The 17,263-nt window shown below is 42.9% G+C and overlaps 7 protein-coding genes across 12 annotated transcripts; 3 read left to right on the top strand and 4 right to left on the bottom strand.

Moving 5' to 3' along the window:
* Positions 1 to 23: 23 nt before the first annotated feature.
* ave (aveugle) lies at positions 24 to 772 on the bottom strand. Its single transcript, NM_166066.3, has 2 exons — positions 551 to 772; positions 24 to 347 (listed from the first exon to the last, which is right to left on the bottom strand). The coding sequence occupies exons 1-2, from the start codon at positions 701 to 703 to the stop codon at positions 180 to 182; spliced, it is 321 nt and encodes a 106-aa protein (NP_725413.1). The 5' UTR covers positions 704 to 772; the 3' UTR covers positions 24 to 179.
* On the top strand, positions 383 to 3,127 carry Rpn6 (Regulatory particle non-ATPase 6). Of its 3 annotated transcripts, none has more exons than NM_166065.3 (5): positions 383 to 500; positions 1,253 to 1,577; positions 1,642 to 2,148; positions 2,298 to 2,510; positions 2,577 to 3,025. In NM_166065.3, the coding sequence occupies exons 1-5, from the start codon at positions 457 to 459 to the stop codon at positions 2,805 to 2,807; spliced, it is 1,320 nt and encodes a 439-aa protein (NP_725412.2). In that variant the 5' UTR covers positions 383 to 456; the 3' UTR covers positions 2,808 to 3,025. The 3 variants fall into 3 exon arrangements, with proteins under 3 accessions (NP_725412.2, NP_001246325.1, NP_477474.1); NM_001259396.2 differs by lacking the exon at positions 383 to 500 and adding an exon at positions 1,022 to 1,087 and having other exon boundaries at positions 2,577 to 3,127; NM_058126.5 differs by lacking the exon at positions 383 to 500 and having other exon boundaries at positions 1,022 to 1,577; positions 2,577 to 3,127.
* On the bottom strand, positions 3,128 to 4,070 carry AttB (Attacin-B). Of its 2 annotated transcripts, none has more exons than NM_001169681.2 (2): positions 3,785 to 4,070; positions 3,128 to 3,720 (listed from the first exon to the last, which is right to left on the bottom strand). In NM_001169681.2, exons 1-2 carry the CDS (start codon positions 4,036 to 4,038, stop codon positions 3,318 to 3,320), a joined length of 657 nt encoding a protein of 218 aa, NP_001163152.1. In that variant the 5' UTR covers positions 4,039 to 4,070; the 3' UTR covers positions 3,128 to 3,317. The 2 variants fall into 2 exon arrangements, with proteins under 2 accessions (NP_001163152.1, NP_523746.1); NM_079022.3 differs by having other exon boundaries at positions 3,219 to 3,720.
* Positions 4,071 to 5,077: 1,007 nt separating this feature from the next.
* Positions 5,078 to 5,931, bottom strand: AttA (Attacin-A). The gene is made up of 2 exons (NM_079021.5): positions 5,640 to 5,931; positions 5,078 to 5,575 (listed from the first exon to the last, which is right to left on the bottom strand). The coding sequence occupies exons 1-2, from the start codon at positions 5,900 to 5,902 to the stop codon at positions 5,173 to 5,175; spliced, it is 666 nt and encodes a 221-aa protein (NP_523745.1). The 5' UTR covers positions 5,903 to 5,931; the 3' UTR covers positions 5,078 to 5,172.
* Positions 5,932 to 6,578: 647 nt separating this feature from the next.
* Positions 6,579 to 7,332, bottom strand: Dro (Drosocin). 2 transcript variants are annotated; one of them, NM_001259395.2, is made up of 1 exon: positions 6,579 to 7,332. In NM_001259395.2, exon 1 carries the CDS (start codon positions 7,301 to 7,303, stop codon positions 7,109 to 7,111), a length of 195 nt encoding a protein of 64 aa, NP_001246324.1. In that variant the 5' UTR covers positions 7,304 to 7,332; the 3' UTR covers positions 6,579 to 7,108. The 2 variants fall into 2 exon arrangements, with proteins under 2 accessions (NP_001246324.1, NP_523744.1); NM_079020.5 differs by having other exon boundaries at positions 6,978 to 7,332.
* Positions 7,333 to 7,957: 625 nt separating this feature from the next.
* On the top strand, positions 7,958 to 13,934 carry jef (jet fuel). 2 transcript variants are annotated; one of them, NM_001259394.2, is made up of 5 exons: positions 7,958 to 8,095; positions 9,101 to 9,522; positions 9,585 to 10,239; positions 10,624 to 11,826; positions 11,931 to 13,934. In NM_001259394.2, exons 2-5 carry the CDS (start codon positions 9,275 to 9,277, stop codon positions 12,111 to 12,113), a joined length of 2,289 nt encoding a protein of 762 aa, NP_001246323.1. In that variant the 5' UTR covers positions 7,958 to 8,095; positions 9,101 to 9,274; the 3' UTR covers positions 12,114 to 13,934. The 2 variants fall into 2 exon arrangements, with proteins under 2 accessions (NP_001246323.1, NP_610983.1); NM_137139.2 differs by having other exon boundaries at positions 11,931 to 12,927.
* Positions 13,935 to 14,050: 116 nt separating this feature from the next.
* CG43428 (uncharacterized protein) lies at positions 14,051 to 15,715 on the top strand. The gene has a single exon (NM_001382108.1). The coding sequence runs from the start codon at positions 14,084 to 14,086 to the stop codon at positions 14,888 to 14,890; it is 807 nt and encodes a 268-aa protein (NP_001369086.1). The 5' UTR covers positions 14,051 to 14,083; the 3' UTR covers positions 14,891 to 15,715.
* The last annotated feature ends 1,548 nt before the right edge of the window (positions 15,716 to 17,263 follow it).

Genomic DNA, 17,263 nt, shown 5'->3' with positions numbered 1-17,263 from the left:
TAATTAGTCAATATTTAAATTTAATCTAGAATTTTGCGCTCTTATATATTTGATTAATAGCATACATGATTGTCTAATCTAAAACCAGATATGGCGTCTAAGAATCTTAAAAAGAAAGTTTACAAAATACGCATTAACTATTCTCCTATTACAGCAAATAAAACGAGTATATCGTGACCCTAGTAAATATTGAGCCTTTCCATATCCCGGATTTCCATGATATCCGTCTTCAGTCGCTGCTTAACGATCTCCCGCCAAATGGCTTCCCGATCCCGGTTGTCCGTCACGCCCATTCTTTGCAGTGAGGAGTCTGTGATCCGGAGTAGAGCCCTTCCGGTTATATCGTGCTGTGTACATGGAAAGAAATTAAACAAGATCAGTAGGCAGTTATAGTGATGTCTAAATTTTAGCAAAAGGTAACCGGGAATTTTCCTGTTTGTGTTTTGAGGTGCTGAAATGACGGAACTGCTGAAGGAAAACCGTTCCAACGAGGCTCGACGGTAAGTGAAGTAGATCAAGGACTACGATTTGGATTGTGGGCTCAACTCACCTGGGCGAAGAGCTGCTCATACTGGGTGTATTCACCGCAGTGGCGGCGATACCACTTGAGCACATCGCTAACTGTCCACAGGTACACTGCCTTCGGTCGCGTAGTTTTCGTTCTGGTTTTGTTTTGCGTTGAGTTAATAGTTTCTTCACCCATTTCACAAAAAACAAATCGAGAAATTTAAGATTTATTTGCAAATAGCAACAAAACAAATAGTGATGGTAGCTAGGCGATATTAATTAGGTGTGAGACAAGATATCGATTACAGTTGTATTACTGTAATGTAAATATAAAAAAATGTAAATTAGGGGTGACACAATCGGCCGATAAGTTCCCTAATCCGACTGATTTAAATCAAAGGTATAAACGATATCCTAAGAAATTCACGAGTTGTGTGCGATATATCGACAACAAGCACTAGTACGACATTCGTGGCCTATCGATGCCCGCTAAGACTCGCATATCGAAATCGCACCAGCTCTAATCGTGACTGGCGCTTAATAACAACGACCGAAAGGTGAAAAAGTCAGCATTAAACACGTAAATACGCAATCAATACACACCGGAAACGATCGAACACAAAGAAAAAATTGTCGCATTGCTAGTAGCTGAGTTGAGACAAGCTTAGTTGATTGATTGATTAGTAAATTTTTGAGTTGAGCGCCCCCACATCTCATCTCGTCTCGTCCGAACACAAATTTCAAGTCGCAAGATGGCCGGAGCAACACTTTTCGAGCGTGCCCAGGCATTGTCCAGCGTGAATCGCGAGGAGCAGGATAGTTCGCTGCTGAACAAACTGGTCCGCGACCAGGAGGGCGCCGAGAACGATGAGGAGCGCATCCGAATCAAGGAGCAGGGCATTCTGCAGCAGGGCGAGCTCTACAAGCAGGAGGGCAAGGCCAAGGAGCTGGCCGATCTCATCAAGGTGACGCGTCCGTTCCTCAGCTCGATCAGCAAGGCCAAGGCGGCCAAGCTGGTGCGTTCGCTGGTGGACATGTTCCTGGACATGGACGCGGGCACAGGCATTGAGGTGGGTTCTTTTTTCACTCATTGACTACTAGAATTTACTAGAAAATTCTTTGTTCGATCTCTAGGTTCAATTGTGTAAAGACTGCATTGAGTGGGCCAAACAGGAGAAGCGCACATTTCTTCGCCAATCGCTGGAAGCTCGTCTGATTGCCTTATATTTTGATACTGCTTTGTACACGGAGGCCTTGGCTCTGGGTGCCCAATTGCTGCGCGAGCTGAAAAAGCTGGATGACAAGAATCTGCTGGTGGAAGTGCAGCTGCTGGAGAGCAAAACCTATCACGCACTGAGCAACCTGCCCAAGGCTAGGGCCGCCCTCACCTCAGCCCGCACCACGGCCAATGCTATCTACTGTCCGCCAAAGGTGCAAGGCGCACTGGATCTTCAGTCCGGCATCCTACATGCGGCTGATGAGCGTGACTTTAAGACCGCATTCTCCTATTTCTACGAGGCCTTTGAAGGATTCGACAGCGTGGACAGCGTCAAGGCCTTGACCTCGCTTAAATACATGTTGCTGTGCAAAATCATGTTGGGACAGTCCGATGATGTCAACCAGCTCGTCAGTGGAAAGCTGGTAAGTTATTAAGTGCAGTCCGAAATAAGTTTGCGTCAGCAGTTGTAATGTTCTACATATACATATTATGTAAATGAATTATTATCTAACAACCAAATTGTTGTGTAGATTTAATCAATTTATCTTACAAATATAATTGTCATTACCAGGCTATTACCTATTCGGGCCGCGATATAGATGCTATGAAATCAGTGGCTGAGGCTTCACACAAACGTTCCCTGGCCGACTTCCAGGCTGCCCTCAAGGAATACAAAAAGGAGCTCGCCGAGGATGTGATTGTGCAGGCGCATTTGGGCACGTTATACGACACCATGTTGGAGCAAAACTTGTGCCGCATCATTGAACCCTACTCTCGTGTGCAGGTGAGATAGATTATAACGTCTTGGCTTGTTTGCCCTCACTAAAATCTGTTTTTTTCCTATTGGCAGGTCGCCCATGTTGCCGAGAGCATTCAGCTGCCCATGCCGCAGGTGGAAAAGAAGCTGTCCCAAATGATCCTGGACAAAAAGTTCAGCGGCATTCTGGATCAGGGTGAGGGAGTACTGATTGTTTTCGAAGAGACGCCCGTGGACAAGACCTATGAACGCGTGCTGGAAACCATACAAAGTATGGGTAAGGTGGTGGACACACTGTACCAGAAGGCTAAGAAGCTGTCGTAAGCGGTGTGCAGGAGACATTATTCAACTCAAACATGATATCAGCATACTTAGCAGACTTTTCATAGTTTCCTTTTGTATTTTCCAACAACTCCCAAGCATTGTTCAAGCCAAACATGTTTTATGTTTCTGCAAAAGCAAAATGAATTGGTGAAGATAGCAACAGGAGCAGCAACAACCACAAAAAAATGTAAAACAAAATCCATTAAACTAACATAAGCAAAATTATTAATCATTGAGTGGGATCGAATTGTTTACGCAAGTGCGGTATAATAAGCAAAATATTCAAATAACTACAAAATAAAATGATAAAAGAAAACCGTAAACTGATACGAAAAGCGTATATTTAATCCAGGTTTTGAAATGGATGTTCATATTCTATTTGCTCAGTGAAATATATATTTTTTTGATTTTAAGAAGGGTAATAATTTAGCAGATAGCTTCATAGCTTTTTTGATTATTTTTTATTTTGTTTTAAATAAATTAGTTTCTACATCTATACCAGGGTAATATTTAACCGAAGTGGTGGGAAAGTCCCAGGCCAGCACCAAAGTTTGGCTTCTGGTTGGCAAACGGACCACTCGTCCACTTGCTCGCCGATCCCGTGAGGTCCAAGGTAGTAGCACGATTGGGCGATGACCAGAGATTAGCACGTCCGTCCAGGCCGAGTTGCTGGCCGATTCCTGGGAAGTTGCTGTGCGTCAAGGATCCACCATGTCCGTTGATGTGGGAGTAATCCAGACCAGCTCCATTGCGCTGGAACTCGAAGCCATTGGCCAGTTTATTTTGTGAAGCAAAGACCTTGGCATCCAGATTGTGTCTGCCATTGTTGAATAAATTGGCATGGGCCTCCTGCTGGAAGACATCCTTCACTCCGGGCGTGTGTGTTTTGGTCAAAGAGGCACCATGACCAGCACTTCAAAAATGAATAGAATAGAGTTAATATAGCCTCTAGTAATCTCTTAGCTTAGAGAACTCACTTGTTGTAGGCCAAAGTTCCGCCAGTTGTGACTGGACCGCTTTGAGTGTTTCCGGCGGCGAAAACCTGACCTACCACATTATGGTTGGGATTGCCAATGCCCTTGCTGAGATTCAACCGAGCATCAGCCCCTCCAGCGGGATTGGAGGCTAAGGAACCTCCAAGCACCTGGCGACGGACCCGAATGGGTCCTGTTGTGGGAACTGCCTCTGCGATGGCGAAAAGTGCCAAGATAAGGATGCTTGTCTTCTGCATGTTGCTGGACTGGATTGCTGGAGCTAACTGATGTCCAAGGTGATCTGATGATCCGCTTTTATACGTAATCTTAGGGGAAGAACTTTGTTGGTAAATTACTAGATTCATCTCGGTGTCGTTTTCAGCTGGCTTGCCTTATCAGTTAGGACTTCCCCCCAGCGTTTTGATGGGTGATTTACGTGTGGCATTATTGTGTGTTTGTCACCTTTCTTATTTGATGACCCATAGACTTTTTCCCCAGGGCTCTCAAAACATTTCTATACTTAAATAAAAACATGTTTCTGTAATAGCTAATTTAATGCAAATTTTTATTTAATCTCTATATTTCTATTAATTATAAGCAGGCATTTAGCCGTATGACTATTGAAATAAGAAATTATAATGGAAAGGCGAGGCAAATAATTTGTGAAACTCCTGCTAATTTGAGAAAATTAATTAAATAAAGATAAAATTAAGCTGTAGTTGTGAAATATACCTCATCTTAATTTAAAAATTAAAAGGCTAGCGTTAAGCGATAGCATCATCATTATCTCCTAGGCTTGAGTTTCTGTTGATTGAAATCGCGTAGTTTCTTATCATAAACAAGCTAAGCATCTGTTTGAAATAATTAAATACTCAAATGAGTATCGATCCGAAATGTACCCTTTAAATCGGTTTCATTTGATAATTTCAATGTATTTTTCATAGGGCATCGTATTTTTGGTTAGAAGTTTAGAACGCAAAAGATGAGCCTGATTCAATTAAAAGATATTTTATTAATTAATCCTTATAAAAAGGATAAACACAGATGCTGAAAATTTTTGTAGATAACAAGTATCTTTTTACACTACTAGGAACGAATATTTAAAAAATCAAACATTTACTTCTGCAAATTAAATTCTATTAACAGGCTGGAACTTTCAGATTAAAATAATCGTCATTTTTGTTGCTTTGCTTAGGTCAGTGTCTAATTGATTCTAATGATAATGATGATTTTGATTCATCAAGTTAGTTAAATTAAGCTTATCATACATTATGCAAAAAGACATGATTCTTTTTTAAATTAAAATTTATTATTAGGTTTATTAGGTTTCAATATTTTGATTTTAATATAATTGTCAATAAATTAGAATTAATAATATCAAATACGCAGGCTTAGCCGAAATGATGAGATAGACCCAGGCCAGCACCAAAGTTTGGCTTCTGGTTGGCAAACGGTCCACTCGTCCACTTGCTCGCCGATCCCGTGAGATCCAAGGTAGTAGCACGATTGGGCGATGACCAGAGATTAGCACGTCCATCCAGGCCGAGTTGCTGGCCGATTCCTGGGAAGTTGCTGTGCGTCAAGGAAGCACCATGTCCGTTGATGTGGGAGTAATCCAGACCAGCTCCATTCCGCTGGAACTCGAAACCATTGGCCAGTTTATTTTGCGAAGCAAAGACCTTGGCATCCAGATTGTGTCTGCCATTGTTGAATAAATTGGCATGGGCCTCCTGCTGGAAAACATCCTTCACTCCGGGCGTGTGTGTTTTGGTCAAAGAGGCACCATGACCAGCACTTCAAAAATGAATAGAATAGAGTTAATATATCCTCTAGTAATCTCTTAGTTTAGAGAACTCACTTGTTGTAGGCCAAAGTTCCGCCAGTTGTGACTGGACCACTTTGAGTGTTTCCGGCGGCGAAAACCTGACCCACCACATTGTGGTTGGGATTGCCAATGCCCTTGGTCAGATCCAAACGAGCATCAGCCCCACCAGCGGGATTGGAGGTTAAGGAACCTCCGAGCACCTGGCGACGGACGCGAATGGGTCCTGTTGTGGGAAGTGCCTCGGTAATGGCGAAAAGTGCCACCAGGGCCACGATTAGGATGCTTGTGTTCTGCATGTTGCTGAACTGGATTGCTGGAGCTGACTGATGTTTCAAGGTGTCCAATGCATCGGTTTTATACCTCAAGATGCGGGGAAGAACTTTTCTGATGATTGACATGATTCATCTGATTGCCGATCTCGGCCTGGATGCCTTATCAAAGCGAAATTCCCCGCTCAGATGTGATGGTGGTTTACTTCTGCTGTTTGCTTGTGTGGCTGTGCGACTTGACCTCATCACCTCCCCTTTTTTGCGACCCATTGACGCCACTTGTTGCTGCATTGTCCAGTTTCACCCTCGCCGCAGAACCTCTGTCAGCGTCTCCAAGTGGTTTCTTTTGTGTCTTGATGGAGGAGTGCATCCTCATCTTGCGCAGGTCGGCATTTGACAGTTATAAGGGATTCTCTATCGTATTTCTCACTTGATGTCAGGCTTTATCAATACGTTATTTTGCGTGGAGGGATTATTCTGGGGGAGCCGGAAAGGGAAGGCGAGCGAAATAAAGAGCGACGGTGAGAGCGGCAGGATTTGAGTGAAGTTTCAGCCGAATCCTAATTGAATTTTCTGCGCAGGAGCGGGCAAAAAGGATGCGAGCCGAAAGAGAGGAGAGCGGAAACTTTAACCCGCAGTGTCAACGAAAAGTTTGCACTGAAAAATATAATCTACCAGGTAATTAGCTTATAAACATTTTTTTCAAACCCTGTTTTTAAAAACCAGGATATATATTTTTAAATGTCGTAATAATTTGTTCTATTTAAAGTATTTACATATGCAATTATATACGAACTAATCTATTAATAAATAAGTTTTATAAGGGGGCTTGTCAGTTCGTTTTTTTTAGGGGACAAACCCATTCATTATGATTTGCAGCCATCTGGTTATTTCGCTAGAATTTAAGAAGAACGTGCTATAGAACAGGTTTGTGATTCATATGAGTCGCGAATTAAATTCGTTTAGGCTTTTTTTCTCTCAAACGTGACTTTTGTGGTTTTGTTTTGAGCAAGTATATTTCTTATCAGCTCTAGAGCTCAGCAGATTCGGTACAAAAACCGCTGATAAGCGATGGGAACCCCTCATTGTGTCACAATTGATTGAAGATTATTAATTGCTGTCTTTCGTGTGTTTATTGCTTACTGTTTGCAGAAAGTAAAAAATTCACAATTTTTATAAAGATTTTTCAAAACAAATTTGATCGGATGACTTCTCCGCGGTATGCACACATCTTTAGGCGGGCAGAATGGGTGGTGGCCTGATGGCAGCTTGAGTCAGGTGATCCTCGATGGCCAGTGCCTCGCGCCTCACTCGAATGGGGCGGGGATGGGAGGTGGGGCGTGGGCTGTAGGGGCGTGGCTTGCCGGGAGTGGCCACACCCATGGCAAAAACGCAAGCAAGCAGCAGGAAAACGATGGTGAACTTCATTGTGCTTGGAGTGGTGGACAAATCGAACTGATTTGATTTCAATCAGAGCACTTGGCTTTATATAGATGCCATCGATGCAACAAGAGATTCGAATGGGTGGCACGTCTTGGCTGTGGTTGCCGGTGATTCCCCATCTTGGGGACTTTTCATGTTGCCTATCAACGAATAGGCGACTGAAGGCAAACGTGTTGAAAATTATTATTTTTATTTTTTAATGTGGGTTTTCGCTGCGTAGTTTACATCATTCGGTACTTTACATTTTAGGCGGCTGGTTATTTTACCAATGCCTTACAAATTTATTATTATTTTTTAAAATTTGAATATATGTATGTATGGTTTACATCGCTAATTTTGATAATTTTTTTGGTGCTTGTAAACTGCTGAAGGAAGTGGAATTTTAAAACGAACTTTTCCCGCCAAGCTGTCACTTTCACTCGTGTCATCTCTTTCGCACTCGCCGTGACAGGACGACACTTCCTCTCTTTCGCTCTCTTTGAAGTCCTGCCGTCCAACGCGTCAAATCTCATTAGATTGGATACACATACACACACACAAGCACACCTTAGCGTGCGACAGCGGAACGCGCTTGAGCGAGCTTTTCCGTCCGCTTTTCTGAGCGCAACATTTTCTTTTCGGGGCTCTTTGGGAAAACTCTTGGGCAGCTTGCCAAACGCTCGTATAGAGGCCAGACGCGAGGAAAACTCTGCTTATCGATTACGCACGTAACACATTTGCCCCACAGTCGAATAGTTAAATAGTTCAACGAATCCAGCCAGCCAAACAATATTTCTGGTGCGTAATATAACTATTGAATCAATGGTGAAAAGTGCGACCAGTTTACATAATACAAAGGATACGAAATAAGGACTTAAAGAAGGCTTTCGCCCCAAGTGTCTCAACCTGTGACAATGGCCTTCAAGAAGTGTGCGAAAATTGTCTATATATAGAGTGTGATATGTACCTCGTTTTTTGTGGGCACGTGTGAGCCATTAAATGGGAAATAAATCTGCAGATTTGCAAAAGGATTTATAATTAACTAAAATAAATTATGTGTGTATGATCTGTGCTTAAATGAAGTTGTATGAAAACCTTGCAAGAATATGTGTATTTATATTTGGCATATTATTAGATGTTACCTTGCTAACTTATTAATATTTCAATAATCTTTTATTTTCCCAACAAAATACCCCCATTTGCATTTAGCCTTTAGATGGCAACAACAAGTCTGCTCTATATACAGACAATAACCCACATATACACACACCCTCGTACCCATTTACCCACATTGCTTATGTGCCAACGGTGCGTATGTGTGATGCCAGTAAACTCAACCAAAAAATGTAATAGAAATTACTCACGCTCAAAGCTCACAAGCTGATGAAATTCACTCAACTCGCTTGAGTTCACTCAAAAACACAGAGTGAATGGCAGAGCTTGTTTGTTTTGCCATTTTCAAGTCTCTAAGTCTTACGCTTTTATTTATGAAAGCCAAGGGGAGGGAAAATATTTAAATGGTCACTCACAAAAACAAGGAAATGTCAAACGGTAGTAGTTGACATCCGGATTTGTTTGAGTTCCGGTATGAACGCAATATGAATCGTTTTCCCTTGAAATAGCCCTGGATTAATTTGTATTACAAATTATCAAAGAAATTTAATGAAAAATGCCAGTTCTTTTTTTCGATTCCTACAAAACATGCGAAGAGAAAAAAAATGTACAAATCGCCCTTCTCTTGCCTTTTGTGTAAGCCAGAACAATGAAATGGTAATGATGGATTGTGTCCTTTGTTTTACGCAGCTGCCGAATGATAATGGAGATGATAATGAGACTGTAACTGGGACACAAGAGACCAGACCGAAGGGTAGTGTCAGCCAAGAGCGGAACAGCACCAACCAGAAAGGGTAGGGTTCAGAGGAGGAGCACCCACGACCATCCAGCAGAGACCATCCGAGTTCAAGGAACTAGCAAACAATGAATCCCTACACTGCAGGCGCCAGCGGAGGTGTCGGTGGCGGAGGAGGAGCCAATCCCTTCGGAGCACCAGCCGGAGGTGCGGGATATGGCCAGCAGGGCTATGGATACGAGCAGCAGGCAACAGGTGGCTACGACCAGGGCATGAACTACGGCATTGAGCCGCAGCAGCAGGCAGCCGGATACGGACCACCTGGAGCCAGGCCACGGGTGGATGTGGAGGCCACTGGCGAGGTGGATCCCAATCTGTAAGTCAAGGATTAAGCCCTTTACTTTCGCTTCCAACTAATTGATTCACATTTATCCGCAGATATCCAGAGGCGAAGGACTCAACGCACAAAGTTCGCGGCCACTCGGACATCCTGGAAATGTTTTTCGGGGCGAGCACAGAACGGGAACTGATACCCGTGAAAAGCTTCTACTTTTTCTTCTACGCTGCATTTGGATCACTGTTTCCGCTGATGGGCGTGTATTTCAAGCAGATGGGCATGAATCCGGGCCAGTGCGGAATTCTGGTGGGAATGCGGCCATTCGTGGAGTTCCTGTCGGCCCCGTTTTGGGGCTCCTATGCGGATCGTTGTCGGCAGGGCAAGCGTCTGCTCCTGGGCTCCCTGGCCTGTTGGGTACTCTTTACCATTCCGCTGAGCTTCATCCGACCGGAGGCCATCAATTGCATTGAGCGACGCAATGCCACGGACTTTGTGCTGACCTACACACGCACGAAGCGCGACCTGTCGGCCATGTACGAGCAGGAGCACTTGGATATGGGCACTGGCACCATGCCAGCCGATGAGGCGCTGGAGGAGGCGGAGGCAGCACACAGTCGGCACAAGAGATCACTGCTGCTGCCAAGGATCGATGCGGGCATCTCACCAGTGCACATCAACTTTGTGAGCAACTACGACGACAAGTACCACAGGGACTATGTGACGCCCATCTTTAGCTCCATGGTGTACAGGACTCCGGTAAGTGAATAGGGAAGGATGTGCCAGTAAAGATAGGAAGGAAGATAAGATCTTCAAAAAGATAGGAATGAAATAAATTTTATATTTGTATATATTAGAATGTAATGTTTATTAGGTTCGTTTCCAAATAGTTAAATTTGATATATTCGATTTAGGTTGTGTTCCATTTATGATATACAAACTTGATAATGTAATGTTGGATATGAAATCCTAACTTATATAGTTTTAGCTTTGCAATCCATATCTTTATTGCCATTTCAAGATCTACTAAGTAATTTATGTCTAAAAGTTCTCGCCTCTTTAACTTAACGTCTCAGCTGCCAAGAGGATTGTATCTCTGGAATGCTTTTAAAAGTACTTATACAAATTTATCTCCTTCCACAGGACATCCAAAAGGCGTTCTTCCTGCTGCTCCTGGTGATCCTCATTGGGGAGTTCTTCAGCGCTCCGGCGATTACCTTGGCTGATTCCGCCGTAATAACTTTGCTGGGCGAGGATGCGGACAAGTACGGTCACCAGCGAATGTTTGGGTCACTCGGCTGGGGCATCTCTATGTTCCTGGTGGGCATCGCTCTGGATCACTCCACCTCGTTCTCGAATCATCCCTGTGGTGCCGGCAACAAGGAGAAGAACTACAACATCTGCTTCTCCATCTTTTCGGTGCTGATGACCTGTGCGATAATCTCCGCATCGAAGATCACCTTCAAGTACGATCCCATCGATGAACAGTTGGCGGCACAGCAGCAGGCGCAGTTCGTGGATCCCAATAAGCGGGCGGAGGAGGAGTCGATGAACCAGTTGGCGGCCCAGCTAAATCTGCCATCGCTGGCAGTTGGTAGCGGCAGTGCCGCCTCGGGTGCCTGTGCCGGTGGCGTCAGTAGCTTCCTTGCCACTGGCCATCAGCCACAGCCGCATATTGGTGCCGAGTCCAAGGTGTTCGCCCAGACGGCCAAGGAGTTGCCAGAGTGGATGACCGTGTTGACCCACTTTAAAGATCTGAAAACCGCATCCTTCCTTTTCGTGGCCTGGTTCATGGGCTTCGGCATTGGCTTGATCTTCACCTTTCTGTTCTGGCATCTGCAGGACTATGGTGGCACTCCCACCCTGTTCGGTGTGGCCTCTGTCATCAATCATGTTTCCGAGATTTTTGCCTACTTCTTTAGCTTCCGTCTGATTACCCAAATTGGCCATGTCAAGGTTTTGTGTCTGGGCTTGATTGGCAATGTTCTGCGCTTCCTATACATTTCCTATCTGACCAATCCGTGGATGGTGCTGCCATTCGAGCTGATGCAGGGCATCACCCATGCAGCCGTATGGGCTGCATCCTGCTCTTACATTGCCCACAACACCCCCAAGCATCTGAGAGCCTCGGCTCAGGGTGTCCTCCAGGGCATCCATCACGGATTGGGTCGTGGCTGCGGCGCCATCATTGGCGGCATGTTTGTCACCTACTACGGTACTACTACTACCTTCCGCTGGTACGGCATCGCCTGCCTCTTCGTCCTTGGATTCTTCATCTTCGTCAACTTCTACCGCAAGGAGCAAGGCTTCATCTCGGAAATACCCGTCACCGAGGATCCGCATCAGGTGAGTAAGGAGATCCAGTTGGTCTAGTTAGAGGCTATATTTATATTATTGTGTTTTGTAATCCCTGCACCTATATAACTAATCCAATAACTCTAAATTTGTAGGTGGCCGAGGAGACCTCGCATTTGGCACCCCACGGCGTTCCCAGCAATCCGATTCCACGTGCTCTGTCCAACTCGCGGCTAAACGAGATGAATCCGAATGGAGGACCATATGGCACGTACCAGACCACTGGCGGTAATCTGGATATACCCGGTGCCAACCCGCACAATCCTTTCGCTCAGTAAACGGGAACGTTGGCTTCCCGGAGTCGGCATTCAGCCCATCTTCATACTCACAGTACTAAAACGAACAAAGTATAACCGCAAACATATCTTGGACATTGGCCTGCAATATGAATTGCATAACTGCATTGCTTTATTTTGATTTGTTGGGCAGTCAACATACGATCTACACCATAGCATAGCATATACATATACACATATATATTTTATATAGGACATGCCACATAGCCAGCATAAAGATTCCATATGAGTTGGATTGATTCAAGTCGATGGAGTGAGGGGGGAAATCGAAACGAATTTTCACATAGCAGCTTAGCAATATATACATAGGGCAATATATGTGTGTGTACGTATAGTTATATATATATATATTGTGCCGATCTATAATATTTATAGGCCTTTTTATATTAGTTGCATGGCGCCGGGCAATGATCATCCCGGATCATCCCGGATTTAGTTTTCAGTTATGAGCATGCAGAGCTTGTTGCCTACTTTTGGGCGATCACCAAAGCAAATTACTCATACGCATGGGTTACCCGTTCGCTCCGAAATACACATAAAGTACCTATACAATCACGGAACAAATACTAAACAGGAGATTGAAGCTATTCGACACCAGGATATGTGAATACGAGGCGTTTCAAGGCTACAGGACATCGGGAAGCAGTGGGAGCTGCTTCGTTTAGCCGCAGTTGATTATGACTTTGATGTTCACTATACTATTTCATAGTATTAATTTAGATTATCCGTTGTCTTATGGCTTTGAAACGCACCGTGTGGATTACCCAATAAGTTAGGACAGTTTCATGTAAAGTGCAAAATTAGTAGCTCACTTTGAGTCAAAGTATTTTTTTAGTTAAAATGTTTATGAAGATGATATGGTTGCGCAACTTTAAATTAAAATCTTTGTGTTACATATGTACAACTTTTTAAAATTGAAAGAGACACATTCAATCCCAAAATGGTCCTATGCAATAAATACCAAACTTAAAGTGAATATGAACTATGGAATATAAATGTAGTTACATTGAAAAACAAAATTAACTAAATTAAAAAATAAGCAACATAGAGATGAAAACCTGCAAATAAACGAGAAAACTTAAACCAAAGGATTAACAAATGTTGTAACGATTGATATTATGAAAATCCGCCTCATTGCAATCAACTGTTGAATATTTTAATTTTTACACAAATAAACTAACAAAATGACATATTTTGACATACCTAAGAAAACATATAACATAGTAATATATAATATACGTTTATATAGTATATGAAAGTTGACGCACCAAAGTGAAAAGGTAAACTAAACTGTATTTGTACCTAAAACATATTTTTTCCTGATTTCATATAGCAAATCTTTCGCTCGATATACATAAACATAAATATATATTGAATACTGTAAACATTATATTTAAATATTGTTGATAGCAAATTAAATTGGATATTTTATAGTAACGATACGCCAGTTCTTGTGTACAGCACCATATTTCTGAAGATTTTTCGGGTAGATGAACCTTAGTATTATGCATTCTGTACAACTGCACTCACAGTTATGTTTGTTGAGCCGATATTAAAAGAAATTCTCTCTATACTCGTATATATATATATATATATATGTATTGAAACAAAAAGAAAATACTCATATACGGTATACATTTATATAGAAATGTACAAGTATTATACACAATGCGCATACATATGATACAAAGGATACAATACCCAGCCCAAAAACCGAGAAACCAAAAGATAAGTGAAGTAGACGAAAAAAAGCAAGAAATCATGTAATTATGTATGTTTAATAAAACGTTTAACTACCGAGTGAAGTCTAAAGACAAAGGCACAAATTCTTTCGCCAACCATCTGTGTTTATTTTTGGTCTTTATATAGTAACCTATATAAATAAATCGGAGCACTCGTTCGTAACAGCCACACAAAATGCGACTTGCGCTGGTGCTCTTTTGTTGGCTGCTCTGCTTGAGTTTAGTTCATATCCATGGAACACCGGCATATTCACTATCAAGAGCACCACTGCCACCACCACCGCCCAGACCAATAGCCAGACCACCGCCTCCAAGGCCAAAACCACCATTGCCAAGGCTAACGATACGGCATTCAGACCAACATCACCGCGATTTGTTAGACCTCCTAATGCACCACCCATCAGGAGACCAACTATTCCACCACCCAGGCCCACCAGAAGACGTCCCATAACAAGGCAACCAACCAGGAGAATCCCAAAACCACCACTGACCCGAAGACCCACCGCCAGGCCCACTAGGCCACCTGCAGTGCGAACCACTAGAAAATTTCTGATCTGGTCAAGGGCACCCACCAAATTACTACCGACTAGGCCAAATATAAGGCCCACACTATGGACCAGGCCGCCAGTGCGTCCTCCATTGCCAACGGTGCGTCCAACGCGCTCAAGAGTGGGTCCCACTCTATGGACAAGACCTCCCATTAGAGTAACAGTACGACCCACGCCTAGACACCCAATCAGACCCACTATTAGGCCTACAATTCGAGCCACTCTATGGACGCGACCTCCGGTAAGACCTTCAAACCCCACCAGGTCTCCAGTTAGAGCCACAAAATCCACTTTATGGACCCGACCTCAAGTAAGAACTACTCGACGACTGACATTCATTTTCAACGAACCCACAAGAGAGCCTCCCACATCAAGACCAATTCCCATCACTAGAGCTCCAAATCCGGACATAACTCGATCCACAAGACGTTTGATTTTTATATTTCCCAGGGACACCACCTCTATATAGCTCGACGTCCTAATTGGACTGTACGTCCAACAGGACGTACGAGAACTACTTTAATAGCTTAATGCCTATAAGTAAGCTGAAATAATATATAGTAGCTGAATACATATAGAATCTTTAAGAATTCACTGCAAGCACGCGATGTTATATTTTATATAAGAGAGAGAAAAGTCTAAGCTAATAACCTTAAATATCAAGTCAAGGCACAGATGGATAGGCTAATTAAATATTTTGAGTAGCTGAATTGCAGGCTTTGGAATATCCTATCTTTATAAAAATAAGGCTTTTCTATCAAAACGGAGTCTGTAAGTTCAAAATACAATTTTTCAATTGTAAATTGTAAATGAACATACGAATCAAAGATTTATGAATGTTTCTATAGTTAAGTTAATTGCATATATAGTTTAAAGTTGGATAAGGCGAACGGGAAGACTGCCTATTTACTTTCTAGCTGTGATTTAAACCCAATCTAATACAGGACTTTAAGCACAACAAGTTTGGCGGACTCTGTTCGTAACGACCCCATCTCCATGACAAATATCCCTGAAGTGCCGACATGCCCGGCAAAAGTCCAGGGAAACTGGAGCGAGGAGAAAAGTAGCTGTGGCATACCGGAAGCGCTTCAAGTTTGCCGAGCTCATTCGTCTCTGCGATTTGTTGGCATTTCAACGGACTGACGTGCTGGTTGCCCGTGGGCGGCACGAGGGGGCGTGGCAGGCGGGTGGGCGGTTGGCGGTGGGCGTGGTGCAGTGCCTGCTCATGCAATGATAAATGAAGTTTTAGTGGCTTTTGACCCATTTAATAAATTGTTAAAGTTGAAGAATGCGCAAGAATATTGTAAACTTGTTGGCCACCATTTCTTTGCCTCTGCCTTTTTTTTTCTCATTTGTTTATTTTTATTTGTATTTGTACTTAAGTTTTATTTCATTTTTATTTTTATTTCCATTTAGTTGCTGCAGGCGCATTCTGAATTAGGGTTAATTTAAAAGTTGCCCATTGCAACACTGACCCATGGTGAGTGAAGTTGTTGCCATGTTGCAAACTTTGCCGCTCACTTTTCATGCCCCACTTCAGAAGTTTCGTTGAAATTTAAATAATTCTGTTAAATTGCATAACGTGCCCAGCTGTCCAGTGCTCTCTCGTCCGGCGAACTTTGGACTTGCTGCTTATTAAGTTAGTGGCAACGACAGTTTTCAGTTAACGTGATTATGTGCCATTAAAAAATTGTATATTATCCACGGGCCACAAAGGAGTGCAGCAAAAACTTGACTCAAATATCCATGACAATAAATAAGGAAAAGCAAGGATGCGGGGAGAATTTGAGCGGGGCGAATCCTCTCCAGCCTTAATAAGAAGCATAAAAAGTCCTGGCAAGGCTCTATTAGAGCCAGGGCTAAGCAGCTCGGTCTGTCCTGTCCTGTGTCGCCTCCAAAAAGAACAAAAAAAAAAAAAAAAAACGAAGGGAAAAAAGCGTAGAAAATAAAGTATGCGCTGGCAACTCTTCCTCGTGGAATCCTTTGCTCCGCTTCTTGTCAAATATATATTCTCAGCTATATAAACAATTTTCTTTTATGCCAGAATAACAAGCAACAAGAATGGATTTTTGCATAAGAAAGCCCCGGACTGAAGTTGAAGTACGATGGCATAGCGAAAATCCTTGCAGGGAAGCTGCTCCACAAAAGTCGGACCAAATGCAATCCAAGCTTTGTGTTCCCATGAACAATTGGACTGGCAGGCTTGGCTTTTGATTGGGGGATCAGTGGGGGCGCTGCGGGGATTCCGCTCCCCAGCGCTTCGGGCGGCATCAAAAAGTGGATATCAATGCGTGGGCATGCATCCAATACAATGCTTTTGGTTTTTGGTGACCTTTTCGAAATCCATCGCCCAATCCCTGACACTTTAATTCCATGTGCACTGATTAATTCCATAAGTTCCATCCCATAAGTTAGCCGATGAGAGGTATGTTCTATTTACACTAAGTAGTCATTTAAACAGTATTGTTAATATGGATTATAACAAAGTATGATTAACTAAGAAATTCACCCATTTGGGTTTGCTTATTGACATTCCTTCGTTTTTAGATTTATTACTTCGATTTTATTTTATTACAAAATGTAAAATTTCTATTACCCTAATTACCCAAACCTTTTCAAAAAGAATAAATAATGAAAATCCCCTGCGAAATGATCATCTTAAAAGTTTTCACGGTTTTACATTTTCTACTACGGCTTATGTTCGAGGCAACATTTGCAAGAGGACCGCAGGGATGAAGACGAGGAAAAACTCCCACTCACATCCCCCAAAAGGGTGAAGAAGGGTGCGGGAAAGTGGGTAACCCGGAGCAGAAAGCAATGTCGACGACATTCAGCCGCAAGA

Source organism: Drosophila melanogaster, chromosome 2R, assembly GCF_000001215.4.
Source record: "Drosophila melanogaster chromosome 2R".
NCBI classification, from domain to species: domain Eukaryota; kingdom Metazoa; phylum Arthropoda; class Insecta; order Diptera; family Drosophilidae; genus Drosophila; species Drosophila melanogaster.
This window is presented reverse-complemented; position numbering and strand designations above follow the sequence as displayed.